The sequence below is a fragment of the Poeciliopsis prolifica genome, unplaced genomic scaffold (genome assembly GCF_027474105.1).
Source record: "Poeciliopsis prolifica strain line A6 unplaced genomic scaffold, Auburn_PproV2 SCAFFOLD009, whole genome shotgun sequence".
Taxonomy (NCBI): domain Eukaryota; kingdom Metazoa; phylum Chordata; class Actinopteri; order Cyprinodontiformes; family Poeciliidae; genus Poeciliopsis; species Poeciliopsis prolifica.
The window spans coordinates 4487351-4506655 of NW_026562384.1; the positions used below are offsets into that span (position 1 = coordinate 4487351).

The 19305-nt window shown below is 45.3% G+C and overlaps 1 protein-coding gene across 4 annotated transcripts in view; it reads right to left on the minus strand.

Annotated features, from left to right (window-relative positions):
- Positions 1-1428: 1428 nt before the first annotated feature.
- The window catches only part of tenm2a (teneurin transmembrane protein 2a), a 272708-nt gene continuing 254831 nt past the window's right edge, over positions 1429-19305 (minus strand). For all 4 annotated transcript variants that reach the window (XM_055034285.1, XM_055034286.1, XM_055034288.1 and 1 more), the window contains 17 exons: positions 18354-18603; positions 17978-17998; positions 16219-16448; positions 14293-14447; positions 13907-14008; positions 12830-13003; positions 11967-12604; positions 11594-11769; positions 8600-8835; positions 8107-8403; positions 7328-7885; positions 6953-7222; positions 6403-6813; positions 5026-5136; positions 4661-4928; positions 4201-4331; positions 1429-3982 (listed from right to left, as the gene is read on the minus strand). In XM_055034285.1, the coding sequence (XP_054890260.1) occupies positions 3245-3982; positions 4201-4331; positions 4661-4928; positions 5026-5136; positions 6403-6813; positions 6953-7222; positions 7328-7885; positions 8107-8403; positions 8600-8835; positions 11594-11769; positions 11967-12604; positions 12830-13003; positions 13907-14008; positions 14293-14447; positions 16219-16448; positions 17978-17998; positions 18354-18603 (4766 nt within the window). In that variant the 3' untranslated portion in view covers positions 1429-3244. The remainder of the gene's footprint in view (positions 3983-4200; positions 4332-4660; positions 4929-5025; positions 5137-6402; positions 6814-6952; positions 7223-7327; positions 7886-8106; positions 8404-8599; positions 8836-11593; positions 11770-11966; positions 12605-12829; positions 13004-13906; positions 14009-14292; positions 14448-16218; positions 16449-17977; positions 17999-18353; positions 18604-19305) is intronic.

The following is a 19305-nucleotide window of genomic DNA, read 5'->3' on the forward strand; positions in this document are numbered from 1 at the left end:
ATTTCACTGTAGATGCATTAGGCATCTAGAAAAATCAAATCTTTAATTTGAGGGTTCAGGTTTGGACTGATGACTTAAATTGCCACATTCCTGTGTAGAGTTGGCCAGTCATCATAACTCATTTTCTTTAGGATTAGCCCAATGGCCTTTTGCAGCACAAATAATACAGCAATAATAATAATAATCTGAAGCATTGCGACTCTTGCTAGAGTAAACTTTGCTGAATCAACGTTTTATCTAAAAACGCCAGATACAGACACACGTTTACAATTTATGGAAGCAAAACTTGTCTGTACACCAGCTTCATTGTATTAACGTGATTTTTTTTCTGCTGGACCTGTTGGAGAACCAGTGAAGATACAGTGAACAGCACATGTTGTGACTAGAAGCATTTCTCCTGGTTTTAGCAAATGCACGCTTCCCACTAGACACATTTATTTAATACGTTTTGTTTTGGAAAAGTGTTTCTTCCTAAATTTCCTTTATAGTTTGATCAATTTGTACTTTTTTTGTTTCTGAAATATCAGACTTTGCACGTAATCCATAATTTTTAAATGTTAGAGGTTATGATCAGTTACTCATTATTTTAGTACTTTTTTTTTTTAAATTCACACTTAAGTACTTTCTTGGACTTTTTAGCAACCTCTGACTTTTACTAGAGTAAAAATATGTTTGCGCAGAGCTAAGCTTACTTGCGTATAAATCTTTTGTGCTCTACCCACCTCTGTTGGTAGCGGTGCGGCATTGCAGCAAAAAGGTCCCGAGTTCAAATCCCAACCTGAATGGCCCATTCAAAGGCCACACATAAGCACAGTTGTAAATCTGTAGCAAGAATCAAAGCTGATTTTCACCAACAGTCTCACATTTATTTATAAAGAATATTGAAACCAGTACTTATGCACCAAACGTGTGTTGTTCCATCCACATGGTTCCTGAGAACAGAATTCGGGAGCTACTGTTTGCTAGAACACATTCTCCTTGTTTTAAAGGAGCACTTATGGATGTTTTTTGAGCTTTATATCATATTATAATGTTATTCCATCATCAAAAACATACCTGGAGTGGTGCCGTGCGTGGTGCCGTGCGTTTCAGAGAGAGTAGGACCTTAAAGAGACAGTGGCCCAATTTCATTGTCAAAATCAAATTTCTTTTAGTAAGTGATATTTGATACAAAGCATTTTATAACTGAAGGCAACACAGTTACTTGATTGTGCTGTAAAATGTCGCATAATGCTGCCCCCATCCCCTTTAAGGACAACTGACTCAAAAAATCTATTGCTTCCTCGACTATGATGCATAATTAACAAAGACAGGAAACCCGGCGTTTCAAAGATTGCTTTTGAAGAGCAACTAATGAGAGTGGACCGCTGGTGCCTGAAAGACGATGGCGCTCTGTCCTCCGACACAAGAGATGAGATGAAAGCTCGGTTGAAGTAAACAATTATGTTTTATTGATAAGGTTCTCGAGAAGAGTCTCGTTTCAGTGAACGTATAAGAATCATCTTCTGATAATACTGATTTGGTACATTATGACATCCAGCACGAGTCTCCTCACAGTGAGAGGGATCCATTACTGCTACTGCTGTTGGGATCTAGGACAGAAAGAATCTGCTTCCAAACAACAAACAAACAAACAAACAAACGGAAAATAAAAAGGATAAGAAAAAACAAACTTTGGACCGATATCGTAGATAATGGAGTATCAGAGTGCCACAAAACTCTAGAGTAGTAAGAGCAGCTAAAGGTTTCGCACATTACAAGCCACTTCCTCTTAGAAATATAAAACTTGATATTCTGAACAATATTCTACTGTGCTGCATAAAGGTAAGTCTATACACTGTACATCGAAATATACTTCGAAAAAACAGATTTCACAGTTTTAAAGACTTTATTTAAAGTATAAACTGCTTTTTAAAACACCTCAATACATAAATTACTCTTTTTGCCAGTTGACTGTTGTTTCCCCTGTCAGCAAACCGAAAACAAATACAAAAAACAAACAAAAAAAAAACAACCAAAAACCAAGAAAACATTTATTACATATCTTACAAAACAAAAGAAGCTCGTCCATCGATGTTCGTCTCGATAAGAACTGGTGACTCATTCATGATTGTCATTTAGTACTAAGAATAAATAAATAAAAAAAGAAACAAACCAAATAAATACTAACTCAGCATGTCTGTTGGACTTGGTGAGTGGTGTGTGTGTGTGTGTGTTTGATCGCGCTGTACAGAAGTGCCTTGGTGAAAATCTCACAATTCTACCGCGACTGAAACGTACAAAACTACGGCATCTACGGTATACGCAACATCCTGAAGTTTTTAAGTGTAGTCTGACACATATGTATGGGGGGTGAGGAGGGTGAGTGTGATTCTGCTCCCCACCCGACCCCCGGTTGCAAAATAAACAACGTGGTGCTATGCCACTTTCCACAGATAGCTGTCGTTTTTTTTTTGTTTTTTTTGTAACTTTTTTTGTTTTTCCTCTCTCTCTTTTTGAGTTTATGCTTCAGCTCATCATCAGCTCGGATGTTCATGGATGCCGTTGTCCTGTTGCTTGGCTGATCGGCGGCGGAACTGGACGGGTGGTGGACGGACAATGGGAGGCCTGAGACAGGGAGACGGCTCGCGTTGGCGTCGCTGTTTTGTGATGCATGTCGGGTGATGGCTGCGCTCTGAGGAGGCTCGGTCTCCGCTTTGGTCCCTTTGCCTTCAGGTTCTCTGCTGGCGACGAGACGCGCCGCGATTGGCGGAGGCCAGCGCGGCGCGACCCCCGCCCTTCCCTTCTTCCTGCGTTATCGTGGCTGCTCTCGATGTGACCCAATAAATATGGGCGAAAATATCACTATCTTTTTTAAAAAGGGGAATCTTCTTATTGGGTAAGCAACAGTTATCAGAGTTCTTCAGTGCTTTTTTACATTTTTTTTTTTTTTTTTGTAAGTTGATCAAAGTTTTTTTTTTCCAAAAAACAAAAAATTGACTAAACGTCTGTTTTTGTTGTGTTTTTTTGTTGTTTGTTTTTTGTTTTTTTTGCCTGCGGCAGTAAAATTAACAATATGTTTTTCATTCTTTTTAAAAGTCCCTGCAGCGTTCCGTGAGTAACCCCGTTTGTTGGTTAGTTCTCCGTAGGTTTTGAGAGGAGTAAGGTTAAGGAGGCTGGGTAGGAAAATATTGAAAAAAAAAAAGGGACAAAATTCGGAGATGTCGGGAGAGAAGGGAAGAGTCAGCGGGGTTCGGGTGGCCTGTTACCTCCTGCCCATCTCGTTCTGTCTGAGAAACTGGACGTTGTTGCTGCTGTCGGCGAGTTCTGGATACTGCTCCACCGGCAGCACGTAGTAGCCGTCGTAGCCTTGGACCCGACCCGTCGTTAGAAGCTGCTGCCTCTCCCCTTCAGTCCAGAGGCGACTGCCGCCTTTCCCGTCCCTCGTGCGCTGCTGCTCCTTGGCCCAGGCCCCCGCCAGCGCCCTCTGTCGGGCCAGCTCCAGCAGTCTTACCTTCTCTTCGTCCACCACGTCCACAGAGAGCCCGTAGCGGATGCTCAGCACCAGCGACGGGACGGCGAACTCCACGGTCACGCCTCTCCTCGACCGGCCGCTCACCGTCACGTTGATGCCGCTCTCCAGAGACTTCCGCCCGTTCGTGAGCCCCAGGGCCAAAAGGTCGCTGTCGGCGGACCCCACTTTCACAAAGTAGTGGCAGTCCTTCCCGTCCTGAGTGTAGTGAGTGCCCTCCAGGTACTGGGCGCCGTTGAGCACCAGGGCTATTTTGCGGCTGTCGTCGCTGGCCAGCGGCGACACGCCGGCCACAACGCGGCCCTCCTTAAGCGCCAGCATCACTCCGCGGCCGATGATGGGGGTGCTGGTGCCGAACCAGTGGCCGGGCTTGTCTTTACGTCTGCGGCGCTCTTTGTTGAGAAGACGGCCCTCGAGGGCCATGAAGGCCTGGTTGTGGCGCTCCGCCGCCTGCTGCACGCCAGTGATGAGCTAAATGACCAGGAAACAAAAACGGTTACTGCAACATAACATTACAACCCAGAGCGACCTCTAGACAAATGGACTTTACGTCTCTCTGTGATGCCAACACCACAAAATGAAACATATTCGATTCAACTAAAAGTAGAGCAGAATTTACTAAAAAAAAAAATAATATACAGTTAGTGTAAAAATACATATCCATTTAGATCTTGGATGGCTGACTTTACCTGGCCATTCTCACAGTGCTGGGTGGCCTGCAGCTCGTACGGCGGCTCCACAAAGTAGAGCGAGTGTCGAGGGAATCCTGGGATTATGTTGCTGAGCTGAAAGCCAAACATCACCAACCAGCTCTTCACATCTGCAGCAGCAGGCGAGACACAAAACACACTCTGCTAAATGACACAGTTAAACATGATAAGAAAGGAATCATCAGTTTAATCATTTTAAAAAAACAACAACTCTGTGATTCACACAGGAACCACTTTTTATTCCTGCAGATCACTGACGATATCAAAGCTCAAGTAAAGTTCAGTTTATGAACTGAAGTCAAAAGCCTCCCAGAGTTAAATATCCCAAGATGACCCTAACAGGTCCGAGGCATGTCTGAACGTTTCGTGACAGAGAAAAATGCCTCGTTATCCCAGAACAGGACCGTCACGGCAATCAAGACCCGTCAACGTTCTCTACCTGTGACGTAGTTTTTGACATCCAGCATGTCGCTGAGGGGGTTGTTGTTCTTGAACATGTACAGATTGAACGGGGAGAGGTCCTTCCCTATCTTGGGCCACATGCTGTAGTCGGGCGAGGTCCAGCGTCCGGCCAACACGTCGTAGTCTCGTTGGGTGAAGTGAACCAGCTTGGTCAATGGGTCGTACAGACCGCCGTGGAAACCCACCACCAGCTGGAACTCTGGGTTAGAGTCGAGGTACACCTCACCGTAGGCTGTGTACTGCACCTGGGCGAAGTGAACAGGAGAAACGTTACTCTGTGACGGAAAAGCAGTATAAAGGGAAAAATAAATAAATAACAGATTGAACAATGTTGAGTTGTACCTGTTTGATCATCTGCCCGTTGCTGCTGAAAACTGCCAGTGGGGTTCCTGTGTTGTCGGATGCAATGTAATATTCCTCGCCACTGCTCACCTCCATTGCAAACAAGTGGCCCTGATGAAGAGATGATTCACTTTTTAAGTCACTTTTTAAGCTCCTCCAAAGATAAAACGACATGAAATAAAAATAAAACAGGTTGGGCTACATTGTTCACCCTGCGAATCCCAGAGAGCAACATCCTGATAGTTAACATCCTGGAACCTCCAGAAAAGATGTGCAAAAAGCCTTAAAATGATTTTATGCCTATGTGTATTGTAACCCTACATTTAAGTAAATTCATTTAATTGGGGAAAAATCTCATGCTTAAAACACACACACACACACACACACACACACACACACACACACACACACACACACACACACACCCACACACACACACACACACACACCCCCACACACACACACACACACACACACACACACACACACATATATATATATAGTTTGCACACAACAGTCATAAGTCTGGTGAAGCATTTTTTGTGTTAATTTGGTAATTTGACCCAATAACATTCTGTTTTCTAAAAAAAAAAAAAAAAAAAAAAAATCTGGTATTTTGAAAACTTCATCAGGTCAGGCACTCTCAGGATCCTGGAGAACTTAGAAGAGAAAAAGGCCCACAGCATCATAGGTCCTCCACTATGCTTAACTGCAGGCATGAGGTGTTTTCAAAACGTCGTCATTTCTTCAAGACAGTGGATTTTGTTGCTGAAAAGCTAAATCTCACTTGCAAAGTTTCAATAAAAGTCCAAGCACTAGTCTGGTAGTTGCAGACCTTTATAGGTGGGATCTAGTGGTAGTTATGGCGACCTTGTGAGGCCACTCTTTACTGCAGTGAAGAACCCTGGGAACTCTTAAGGTTACTGTGGTTCTAAACTTGTTCATTTTTGCTTTAGGCAATTTTAAGCACAACAATGTTTTCTTGAAGACATTGGTTTATTCATGAAGCTGTACATTTATTGGCTTTACTTGAATGCCAATGTTTTGTAGTCTTTCATATTTTAGAGACTAGCAAAGAGAAATGAGCCTCTGTTATATTTATAACCCAGGGAAACAGCAAGTTGAGGATTACAAATGAACATTTCCCAACACCTCTGATCAATTTATAAGACTAGAAAACTACAAATTAAAAAATGCTTTTGTTGTCTTTATGTGTAGGGTTGGTTAGGCAGATAAACTGCTTTGGCACTTGGGATTTTGTCACCTCCAAAGATGATCCTTATGCACCGACAGACATGCAGCTTAAAGAATTTGGCATATCTTGACAATGCATGCTATTTGTTGCACATGGTGCACATACTGACATTTCAAACATACCTGCAGGTCATAGTAGAGCGATGAGATGTCAGAGCTGGAGTGGTTGAAGATATGCGTCACCCTGGTGGGATGGTTCAGGTCAGCGTAGAAGAACTGGAGGTGCTGTCCCAGGCTGTTCCGCGTGGACACCCGACGGCCAAGCCCGTCGTAGTGGTACACCACGCTCCAGCCTCCCGGCCCTCTGTTGTAGGCCCTCAGGAGCTGGCCTTTGGAATTGTAGTCGAAAACGTCCGAGCCGCGCTGGCTGAGGAAACCGTCCTCGTCCAGGCGGTACTGGACGTCTCCCAGGCGGGTGATGCGGTCCCTGAGGTCGTAGCGGAGGGGAAGGATCCGGGCACTGTTGCCCGGATTCAGCAGGTGGAGGTTGCCGTTCAGGTCGTAGCTGTAGCGCCAGGTGGACCAGTCATTCACCTGTGGAAAGCGGTGAATCATTCAAAAGCTTTTAGCAACATTGCAGGCGTAACTTTCCCTCGAAACATAAGGGGTGGGGGGAGGGGGATTTGGAGGGGGATGGCGTAAGGAAACTCAATATGTGCAAACAGAAATTCACCTTGACACCGCTGAGCTGTCCATCTCCATCATAGTCATAGCGGTACTGAGTGGTGTTGGCGTAGGGCCCAATCTTTAGCTCTCTCTTCACCACCCGGCCCATGCTGTCATACTGCACCGTCATCCAGTACATGAGTGAACGGAAGATCTCGTACTGGACCTCCTTGATGCGACCGTGGGTGTCGAAATGCTTACTCAGCGTCATTACGGCTGTGGTGATGATTTGATTAATGTCATAATAGATGACCCCGAATTTCCCAAAGTGCTCCACCTGTGGGAAAGGAGGAAATAGTTAGGGAGGAGTCCGCAGAAGGACAAAAACCACATTCGGTGCCTAAGGAGAGACAAAGATGCCAAGCTGGTGGTAAGGGCGCACCTTTCCGGAGATCTCGTCGTATCGGTAGAGGTCAACAGGCAGCGGGGTCTCGCTGATGACAGGCTTCATGCTGGCAATGCGGAAGCTGTTGTCATGGTAGGTGTAGTCGAACCTCGCGTTCACCATCCCCTCCTCGCTGAAGCGGTAGATCTGCTTGTCGATAAGGGGGCCCATCTTGCGATAGCGGATGGTGCAAGAGAAGCCGCCGCTCTGCAGGTTGACCATCTTGAGGACCCCGGCCGTCTCGTCGTACCCGAACGTGACGACGGTGCTGTCGTACACAATCTCCGACAGCTTGGCCAGCTTGCCGTACTTGTAGAGGACGCGGCGGCCGGTGCCCATGTAGTGCGTGGCCTGCGGCCGGCCGTCCTCGCTGAAGTCGTGGATGATGGAGGCGTTGCTCTCCGGGGGGTTGTAGGTGTTGCGGATGTAACCGACGGACACGTGCGTGAACATGGTGTGGCGCGCGACGCTGGGCATGGTGACAGCTGTGACCCGACCTGAGGCGTCAAACTCAAAGACGTACTGTCTTTGACTCTGCAGCAGAAGCACCATGGACTGGAGGAAAAGAGCAGAGTGTTGAAGTACAGATTAATATAATAGCATTATCAATGGATGACTTGCCTTCTATGAAATAGCACCGGAGGTAATTTGCACCTTCGTGACCATAAAAATGATCTATTATTTCATTCAATTCCCCAATTCAAATTACTGTCGCTATTGCCTTTCTTGGCAAAACCTAACTCCTGCGTGACTCTTTTAAAGATAGATGAACTTACTTTATCAAGGTAGCTGTAGCTCCAGATCTTCCCGTCCACAAACGACCGGGACAGAATGCGACCCTGGGGGTCAAACTCGGTCTTCTCACTCATGCTACCCCTCTGCAGACCCACAAGCTGTCCAGTGGGCGAATAGGAAACGTTGACGACTGCCAAGCTGCTGCTCGGCAGCCACATGGCCGGGCGGCCCTGAGTGTCGTACATGATGCGCAGCGTGAACTTGCGGTGATCGTCGTAAATCTTCTCAGTGCGGGTGTTGCGGTCGAAGTCGATGGAGAGAAGATTGCGTCCGTGAGCCTAAAAGAAAAGCAATCGATTCATTTTGAGGCTCAGAAACAAGCAAAGTTTTGTACAAAAGTTTTATGCCGCTTCGCTATTTCACAAAAAACACCTGAAATTACATCGTAATCCCAAAAAAGTTTAAGAGTTATGAATACCTTGGCACTGAGTGTTTAAAACAATCAATCATTCACTTTACAAAATCAGCAATTACCCTCAGCTTCCTCCCGAACACGGTGATCCGGCCCTTGGTCTGCTCTTTGCGCAGACGCCACTCGATGGAGTTGAGGCCGTTGTCGGTGGGCAGGGTGATGTTCCTCCGGCCGATAGTGGGGCTGACGGAACCTGCCAGGATGTGGGGCTCAGTGTGGAAGCTGATGCCCATTCCGTTGGCATACATCACTCTCAGGGTGCCGTTGTTGCACAGCTGATAGCTGTTCCTCACCTGGTCTGTAAGGGAGAGATCAAGAAAACAGAGTTCAAGGACTGACATTCTGCAATCAGGGGTTCTTGGAACTCGCAGCAAACACGTCTAGCATATCAAACAGCAAATATTGATTGCGGCTAAACGTGGTCCAAAATAGAATGAGGAAAAATGACCAATATTCACGGTTAGAAAATGCAACTCGATTAGATTAGAAGAAAAATCATATTTGATAAGGCTAAAGGATTTATAAATTGAACATTACAGAGACTCGTAAATGTGAAAATGGAGTTCACTGCTTAATTTTTTTTTCTCTTTATTTCTTAAACCACAGATATTCAGTTTGTTTTCACACAAAGAAATGTTTGCAGAACCCAGGCATTGGGTGAATTCTGTTGGGACAGAAGTCGGATTGGGCTGACAAAAAAAAAGATCCTCATGTATTTTTGTAACCTGACAGTTTGGACTCCATGACAAGATTTCGAGATAAAATCATTAAGCTGTACTGTGTACTATCTTTGATGTCCGTTGATTGTCTTAATTACTCCAATTCACATTAATAACTATTTTGTTGAGTAAAGTTAACAGTTGCCATGTGGTTATCACAAGCCACTTCGAGCTACATTAACATTTACACCAAATAATTGACTATAACATCAATACAAACAGGTAAAGAAGCTTTGTTTACATCCCGACTTTATACTTTCTTACAACTGATTTTAACATTTTATATATGTTTGCCTGTATTAACTTAAATTTGGTGCTTAAATCAAGGTAGCGCCAGCTCCGATTAGCCATAAAATTTGTTTGTAAATTGTGAATACGCAAAATACACTGATACGTATGAATCTGGTTCGAACTCAAAAGGTTACACGGCCATTTTATTTTAATGCGATACTTTAAATGTAGGATAAAACGAGAAATAAAAATGATTCAGTTCCGAACAGCTATATGAACTGTTGGCAAGGAGCGAGATTGTCCCAGATTAGAATCTGGATTAACGTGCTTTACAAAGACATGCATGCTTTCCACCTTTAAGTCTGAGAGTGTCTGGTTACTGTTATATTATGATTAACTGTCCAGGACACAACCTTCACCAAATGCTGCTCCCCCCCTTTTTTTTTATAACGTTACATTAGTCACTTCTTCATATTTTTGACCTACTGTACTGGATCAAACCCATAAACTGGCGGATCAAAGAAACCGGGAATGTATCGCTTCATACCTGAGCCAAATAATCAAAATCGAAAATTTCTTTCAACCCAGCAGTTTTCAAAGTTTTGACCTTTTTGGTAAAAAATAAAAACTGCTGTTAGGTTAGCTTAAGATTAAGTTTTCACATTAAGCAAGAAGTTTTTGCGTGCCAAAGCAACCAATCAGAAAAAGGCCCTTTACGTCTGCTGGTGTCTGATGAAGATGCAAGATTTTCAGTTAAGGCTCATGTCGAAAAGAACACGATCTGGTCTATAAAACAGATGGCTTTCCACGATTATGTCCTTAAAAGTGAGAAATAATCTGAAAGAAAGATTTCATGCTGAGCCGATATCCCTATACAATCTCTTCATCTTTACAATTTATTGTCTTTCTCACAAGAAAGGAGTGAGATAAGCCCGTCTCTAATGCTGAGGCTAATTTTCCCCTCTGATGTTCGGAAACAAGACGTCTTCATGGCAATGATGGAGATAAAATTGTTTTCAGCTGATTTCTCCCGGAGATGCAGAGTTTGGATCTTTCTTCATTCAATTTACAGAAAGGTGAGAAGCTCTTTTTTTTCTTTCTTTTTTTTAATTTGATACTCTGCCATAAATGACAGTAATCCATAAGGCCAATTTGTAATAAAGCTCCAGGCACATTTTAACAATGCCTCAAACAGACAAGTGAAGCGTTTCTTTTTTTCTTTTTTTTCCCACTGACTTGGCAGCACCAGCCTTTAGATAAATCTTTCCTGCTCGCTCTGACTGAACAACCTCGTAATAAAACGGCGGCGAGGTTGAGGGGAAGACAGAGAGGGGGGTGAAATGAGAGCCTGAGGGGCCAGGGAGAATTGGCTGCGCAGGAGTTAATGAAGAGCGCGAGGAAGAGCGGGAAGCGAGGGGAGACGGTTAAGTGAGGATGTCAGCGGAGAGCTGAGCTGAAAACCCACACGGTGTGGAGGAAACCCTGAATGACTTAAAAGCGCGGCGAACAACACTCCGCCGGCCGGTGAAACGCAGGTGGAGCGCTGCTGACTGCATCTGCAACCGATCCGGCTCGGCATCCGCGCTGGCAGCGTCACCGCGGTCAAGGGGAAGAACACAATTCTTCTTCTTCTTCCTCTTTTCTAAACACACCAAATAAGCTCAGGGATCATTGGGACCGGCTGAGTGCGCGTGTTGAGAGAGAGAGAGGCAGAAAGAGAGCTTGAGGGATGAGGAGGATTCACTCAACGTGAGTTAATGAATTTTGCTGGGATGACATTCAAAAGCTGGATGACCCAGATGGGATTAACAATTTATATATTGGTAATTTTAATTTTTTTTCCACCATAAGAGGGACTGAGAGGAGAAAGGCGGGGTAAAGAGGAGAACAATAATCTCCTGGAGCGAGCACATAAATGAATAAAAATTAAAACCGGAGGACAGCGTGTTTACCATCACAGAGGGGAGGCTGCGATTCTGAAAGAACAACTCTGTGTGACTCGTCGTTACTTAATTAAAGTCTTCTGATTGGACTTTTCAAGGCTTGAAGAAAATGAGTCTGAATACAGGAAAAGTGAGTTCCTGCTGCTGCGTTCAGTCGGTGTACCTTGCACCACTGTGTACGAGGCTTCGACCGAGGACAGGTTGGTGATGACGGTGACGTCGTCGTCTCGGCTCGAGCTCTCGATGTCTATGTTGATGGAGCGCTCGATCTCGCGGTGGAGACTCGTCACCATGCCCGTCGGGTATGTCACGTTGGTCAGGCGGCCCTCGCTGTCATACCTGGGGGGGCAAAGGATATGATTTAAAGGGGTTGGCAAATAAATGTACTGCTGAAGGAAGTCTTGGTACAAGTTTTAAATGTAGTTTCCAAAGCAAACACTAGGGGGCAGCAGCATGACGTGAAATTTCAAAGGAAAACAGAACACAGACCAGAGGAGTTCATGCACATTTACGTTAGATCCTCTGCTGAGACTTACTGATAGAATGTTGTCCATCCGGTCTCATCAGCCTTGGTGGCCAGCAGGCCCGTGTTCCCGCTGTAGCCCATCAAAGACACCTCCTGGCCCATGGCGGACACGCTGCGCAGCCCTCCGGTCGGGTCCAATCCCAGGGTCACCACCTGATTCTCGGGCAGCAGCACCAGCCTGAGCAGGCCGGCTCCTCCCCCCTGTCCTTGGCCGTCTCTCCTGACCTTGACGGTGTTGTTGCAGTTGTCCACCAGCATGACCAGCTCGCCGTCCGAGCCGTAGGTGAAGTTATAAAGCGGCTCCCCGGTCACGAGGCTGACCGTCTGGATGTGAAGCCCCTCGCCGTCGAAGACATACAGCTCCTGTTCCCTCGGTGACGCCACCTCGTACTGCGCCGACCCGGCGAACCCCACGCTCGAGAGGGCCGGGCCCGGCCGGTTCGCCCGCACCGCCCTGATGCGTATGTTGTTGAGGTCGGCGATGAAGAGGGTGCCGTCGGGGGAGACGGCGAGGGACGTCGGGGAGTTCAAACCCGCGTCGGGGGCGTAGCCGTCGTCACCGTAGAAGCAGTTGCAGTTGACGTCGTTCTTGCAGTCGCAGTCGGAGGCGGCGCCGGCCAGGAGAGAGATCTCTCCGTTGGTGTTCACCTGAACCCGCACAGAGGACAGAAGAGAGGTGCGTGATCAAACGGAACGTTCTGCCAGAAGCAAAGTTCAGTTTGAGGTAAAGTAGGAGTACTGTAATCTGGAAATCTCAGCTTGAACCAGAGGATCTGCCAGGTTTAGCAGCCAAAAATATCTTGAAAGAAGCAAATTTATTCCAAACCAGCAGGAAAGACAAACAACAGAGCTCAAGGTTTCTCCAGGGCATACCTGTCTGACTCGATTAATCTTCTTCTCGTCTGTCTCAGCGATGTAGAGAGTGCCGGTGTGAGACAGGGCGATGGCTGTGGCACTCTCCAGGGCTGCGTGTATGGCCAGCTTGCTGAGGCTGTAGTCAATGCCTGGCACTTGGCAATGCATGGGCCGGCCGGCAATGATGCTCACCTATGGAAAACAACAAAAGAAAGAAGACTCAGTTATGGGGCTGCAGTGAAATGCAAAAGTATTCATATTCCTTCATCCATGTGTCATTTTACCACATCACGACCAGAACCATTGTTGGGACTTTATGTCATTTATGTGTCGGTGAACATCAATTTACACGTCTTGTCACAGATTCTCAATTAGATTTGGGTCTGAATTCTGAATATGCTCTGATCTAAAACATGCCATTGTAAGTCTGGATGTGTGTTTTGTGTTGTCCTACGGGGAAGTGAGCCTTTGCCTCCTAGTGAATAGTCAATCTCTATCTTCCAATTAAATGGCAGAGAAAAGTCTCCCCACTGTGGTGTTTGTTCTGGAAAAGGTTCTGTTTTGATCTCATCTGACCACAGTACTTTCTTCCGTGTGTTTGTCCCTTAAAAGGCTTGTGGTAAAGTCTAGGACTTTCTTTCTTTCCCCTTTCTCTGAGTCGTGCATTGATCTCTGTGAAGAACAACTGGTGGACTCTATTTATCAAAATATCTACTATACTAACTGTCTGCACTGAATTTTGTTTAGGAGTAAAAGAGTTACAGCAGTAAATAATACACGCCACTCTTTCTTTAAAAAAAAAATTGTGATCCATTTATCCTTTTCGAACCGCAGTCACACACTTCTTTGTCTCGAATACTGAAATGGCTGTAATGTCAAACAGTTCAGGAGCTTTGAGTGTCACTACAAAGCACTGTACATCGAGGAAGGTTGAAAGTTCCTGGAACTAATAAAGGGGCTGTTTTGCCAATGCTGCAAAACTTGAAACTTTCACTTCTAAATTGGCCCGAGGAAGCCTAATTGGAACGAAATCTTGTCAGGACACTGTGCTGAGTGTTCATCCTAAGGGGCTTCTATGGCCATGTTAGCACAGACCTGGTGGTTTTCAGTGATGCGTAAGATGACATTGTTTTCCAGGACGTAGAGAGAGTTGTCCATGGGGTTCACAGCCAAGTCCGTGGGCCACTCCAGACGGACCTGTTAGGAAGAAACAGAGTATATGTATACATACATATATATGCATTAGATGGTCATTAAAGCCAAGATTTAGCAAAGTTTCTTAATTTTTCTAAGTGGCTGCAGACGGGTTTTCTTTCTTCCCATCCGTTCATTGATTCACGGACTCCTTAATCCCTCCCCATATCAGCCTCCCCTCTGACCCCCCGGGTTGGCTGGCGTCCACAGAGCCTCACAGCTCAGCACTCAGGGAACGCTACATCATCGTCTATCACGGCCATCAATCACCTTCACTCTCTCCTCACCTGGCTGACGTCCATGCTGGTGTCACAGCTCAGCGGCCGGACGGCAGTTAGATCGTTGGCGCCAAGCAGAGTGGAGATGATGCCATTCTGGTCCACCTTGCGGATCATGGTGGCGTCCACGAAATACATCAGGCCATTTTTATCCACAGCGATGCCTGTCGAGCACAGAGATGAACACCCCCGTGAGTGACGACTCATAACTCAACCCCGGCAGACATTTTAAGTCAATTAAACTCCACTCGGTGTGGCAGCTGAGAAACGGATGGCGGCCCTGGCAGCTGGATCGCTCAGTGCTTCAGCAGATGAGGAGGGACGGGGGGTTGTGTGTGGGAAGGGGGTTAGCGATGGAACGGGCGCTGAACTGTCGAGAAGTGTTCGTTTTCGAGGATGAGTCATCAGGATGCAGAGATGAGCCCGGGCCCCCTCTCAGAGAGCAATTGCGGGTTGTGAGCGGGGTCGTCTGGAGTGGAAATCGGTTTTTAGTGCATTTTACCTGCCCTGCTTTTTCAGTCGGTGCATTTTTTTTAGTGACCTCGCCATCTATTCCTACATCTAGATTTTATTTTTTACTGTTTCCTGAGCACCTCGCTTGTGTGACATGGGGAACATCGCATGGGTTGTACACCAAAATAACTTCGAGATGCAATGAGATGCAGAACAAGAGTTCCTGCACAGTCTGGAAAGCTATGGGTTTTGATTTTAACGTTTTCTGGATAAATACGTAAAAACAAATAAGGACAATGCAAAAATATTAGAATTTCAAGACGTTTTTGAGGATTATATGTTTTTCAATTTCTGCCCTTTTTATCACCTTCCTTCTTCGTATTTATTTTTTACTGTTTCCTGAGCATCTTGCTCAAGGGGAAGGGGAAACTAAAAGTGTTTTTCAAATTGTTTCACCCTTTTCAACACAACCTACTTTTATTTCTTGCATTTCTTTCCTTTTTGCCTCCTTCTCTTCTTCCTGTCGTAACTTTCTATCGCTGTCCTTCACTTTTTCTCGCTGTTCTTTCTTCTGCTCTTACTGCTTTAGCCACATTTGTGTTTCCTTACTTCCTTCTGTCCTTTCATTCTTGTATCTTACAACCTTCTTTCTGTTCTTCCTTCCATTTTTCTGTGTGCTGCCTCCCTCTGTTTTGTTTCCTTTTTGAATCCGTCCTTTATTTCCTTACTTGTGTCATATCTTACACTTTAAGACATGACACACATATGACACCCAACACCCGTTCCTCTTCCTTAATACTTTCCTTGCTTTCTTTCTTTGCCCTTTATGTCCTTGCTTCCTCCCTTTGGGTTCTTCTTTTCCTTTAAGGTTCTTGCAGGTTCCATGTTAAAATCATGTCAAACTTCACGTCTCTAGATCTCCAAAAGTCTGGAATTTGCAAACGGAGAACGTGCAGGAACTGCTTAAAACGGGGGGAAAAAAATTGACGAACAAAAATGAAGCTGATGTTTGATTTGTGACAGGTAAAAAGAGAGCGACTGTTGCCCCTCCCACGCACTCAAACATACACATACTGTAGAGTGGAAGCATCCTGCAGCCCCACATTACACACTCTCGTGTCACCGACGAGAAATGTTACAGCGTGACACGTTTGACAGTTTGGTGTCACAGTGTGCCGAGATCCACTGATCCACAAAAATAATTCCATTATAAGTTTAACGTTAACCTGGTTTATAAACCGCTTCAGTCTCTGTCCTGCTTTCGTCGAGTCACAAGGCGGTGCTTTCATGTGAAAATATAGGAGGATGTCACGTCTTCTGAACTGAACTACAGATCACTGCATAAGCCAATGTTTCCCAAAGCCAAGTCATTTGTGGAGTTTAAAGAAAAAAAAAAATCTTGATTCCTACGAAGGAATGGAATTACTGAAGCAAAGCTGAAACGAAGATGTTCGTGAAAACAAAGCCGGGTAATGGTTCTACCTTTGGGGCTCATTAGCGTAGCTTCGGTGGCCTTTCCACCGTCGCCGCAGCGCTCGTCGAAGGGTAAGCACTGCTCCCCCGTCCCCGCCACCACCTCGGCGTTGTCCGACAGCAGCCGGCCGCCCGTCAGCGAGCGAACCTTGTAAATCCGCCTGGAGTTGGTGTCCGAGATGAAGAGCGCCCCGGATACCGGATCCACCGCCAGGAAGTACTTATGGGTTGGATTATTGCTGAAGGGAGAGGAAATATAATATAACAGGACAGCTTTTAGCTGAACGTTTTCAGCTGCACGTTCATGAACCCTTGAACTTTTCAGCATTTTGCCCACTTCACAAAAAGGAAATCTGGTCACACTTTTTTTTTTGAATGGGGTGATTAAGACTGACATGACACTGTCACAAACATGACATAACACCTGTCATGAACATGATGAAGTCCTGTATTTGACTGTTGTCATGAAATGTCATTCAATAAATAATGAGACTTTTAAAAAGTCCACTTTTAATGGACTTTTAATGCAACTTTCAAAGCAACGGTTCATGTATTTTCTTTTAAATCACATGTAAAGTGTAATAGGAGGTGAAGGGGAAACTAAAAGTGTTTTTCAAATCGTTTCACCCAAAACCTTTGCTATGTTCCTCCTGCTGTAACCACTGTTTCTAGATGTATGTCTCTGACCACATCTAGAATGATTATTTCTGCCCAATATTCATTAGAAAAGTAGTTTTACGACAATTATTTGTGAGCACATAAGTTTGGTGTGCATTTAGATTGATCTCTGGACTTTGAACCTCCACTCCATGCTCAGGTCTTCAGGTTTCCTTTCAGGATTGCTCTGCGCTTAGCTCCATCTGTCTCCCTGTCAACTTTGACCTCTCTTTGTTACAGTGTTTTTTCCAGGTGATGTGCACGAATAATTTCCCATCGTACAATTTGAGCGTTGGACAGAAAGCTGCTATTGTCTGAACAGAGCTTTGTCCCCTAATGGCAAACAACAAGTGGGACTTATTTGAGCCCCCCGACAATGGCTGCCTTCTCTGCTCTTTTTCCAAGAAGGTTCTTTTTTTTCACCTAAGCCAGGGGTGGGCACTCCAGGTCCTCGAGAGCCGAATAAATCCCAATTCGGCTCTACTTCAACACACTTGAGTCAAATAATGAGGTCATTAGCAGGACTCTGGAGAACTTGATTGCATTTAGGAGGTGATTCAGCTGTTGGATTCAGGTGTGTTGGATCAGGGAGACAACCAAGAGTTGCAGGCCCTCGAGGACCAGGAGTGCCCACCCCTGACCTAAGCTGTGGATCCCTGAAGCTCCTCCAAAGACACCGCAGTTATTTATTGCGGCGCTCATCCATCATCTAGGTTTGTAGTTGGAGACAATGCTTTTTCTTGTTAATCCATTGTGAGACATCGCCTGAGATTTTTAATCCTTCAGTGTCTGCTGTGCTCCTAACAGACATCTGGGTTATAACACACCTCATAGACAATTGGTTGACCTCAATTGTAGTTAGGGATGTTAAAAGAGTAAAACTCCAACTACTCTCAAACAAAACTGGAGAGCAAGTGAAATTTTCCCTCACACCCATGCACTCATTTTTGCTGATGTGTCACATGGAACAAATATGAAACACACAGAGGTTTGTAGCTCTGGACTGACAAACATGTGGAAACTTTCAAGGGGTTCAGACATATTTACAAGACGTTGCATGCATTCCTCAGTATGAGCTGTACGTTTTAATTTCTTGACAGAAGTTTCTCACCTGTGCCTGAAGTCTTTGTTCCTTTAAGAAAGAGCAGACGGCAGAAAAAAACACAAGAGAAGGTATATTACTTCTCACAATCTGCCGAGAGTTTCCAACAGAGAGAAATCCAAAGCCGAAGGTGGTGCGAATGAGGAGACTGTAAACATGTAACGGCACCTTGGAGGAACGGCATCAAGCAGGGTTTATAATGAAGCTCGCGACTTCCTATCTGCTCGTTCTCGCCTTTTTAGCCGCCACGCTAAACAACACACATTAGGTGCTAAACCCTCTTCTCCTTCCGCTTCTTTCCTTCCATGTAACAGGGTCGTGTTTTTCTTTTTTCTTTTTTTTTTTTTCTTCTCACACTTCTCCTCTCCGGGCGTCGGATTTTTACCTCAGCTCCAGGATTCCCGTCGTGTTCATCGACGGGTAGACCCGACGCACGAAGTTGAGGTCGCCGACGTACAGGCTGCCGTCGATGCCCATCGCCAAGGCGACCGGTGCCAGCAGCTTGTTGCCGTCGGCGAGGCCGTTGCAGCTCGGGCACGAGATGCTGCGCCTGCGTCCGTTTCCCATGATGCTCGTGATGACCGGAGGCTGCTCGGTCACAAACACGTTCTCGCCGCTGCCTTTGTGCAGGATGCCTGTAAGAAATAAAAGTGCAATAAATAAATCCCAATTTTAATCTGAATACATTCATTCGGTGTGGTGGACGAAGGATCCAATGTTTTGGAATAAAAAACAGTTTCTGCCAAAATCCCTAGTGGTACAATTACTTCCACCCAAGCAATCTACTTAAAAAGTTTCCAGGAACTCCTAATTACTAATCCGTCACTTTCTGTTTCCCTGGGGCATAAATAAGTCATGACACAGAGGCTCATTTCTTTTAGCCACTGCCAAGTAGGCTGGATGAGGAGCCATATTTATCTTGCCGCACGCAGAGAGCAGGACGGCGAAGGGGGTAAACACATCTTCAACGTTTACTGTTAAAGGGGACGGCGGCGTACAGTGAGTCACCGGTTCTTCATGGCGACGGGCGGACGAGATCAACAATGTCTTCCAAACCCCACGGAGTCTCTTACCGAACTTTTTAACAAGAAACACTTAACTGGAGTAAAACACCATAAATATGTGTGAAAGTGAATCTCGGTGACCGTTAAGTACAGTGAAATGGTCTGTGATGCTGTGGGCCTGTTTCCGGTCTGTTCATTATGGCATTTTAAATAAATATCTGCTGGATTCTAACAGAGAACTAAAAATCAGTCACTATTGACATTTGATTGATTTTTAGTCAATCATATGCTAATTTTTAGCATATGGAAAAAAAAAATCAACACCAAATCCTC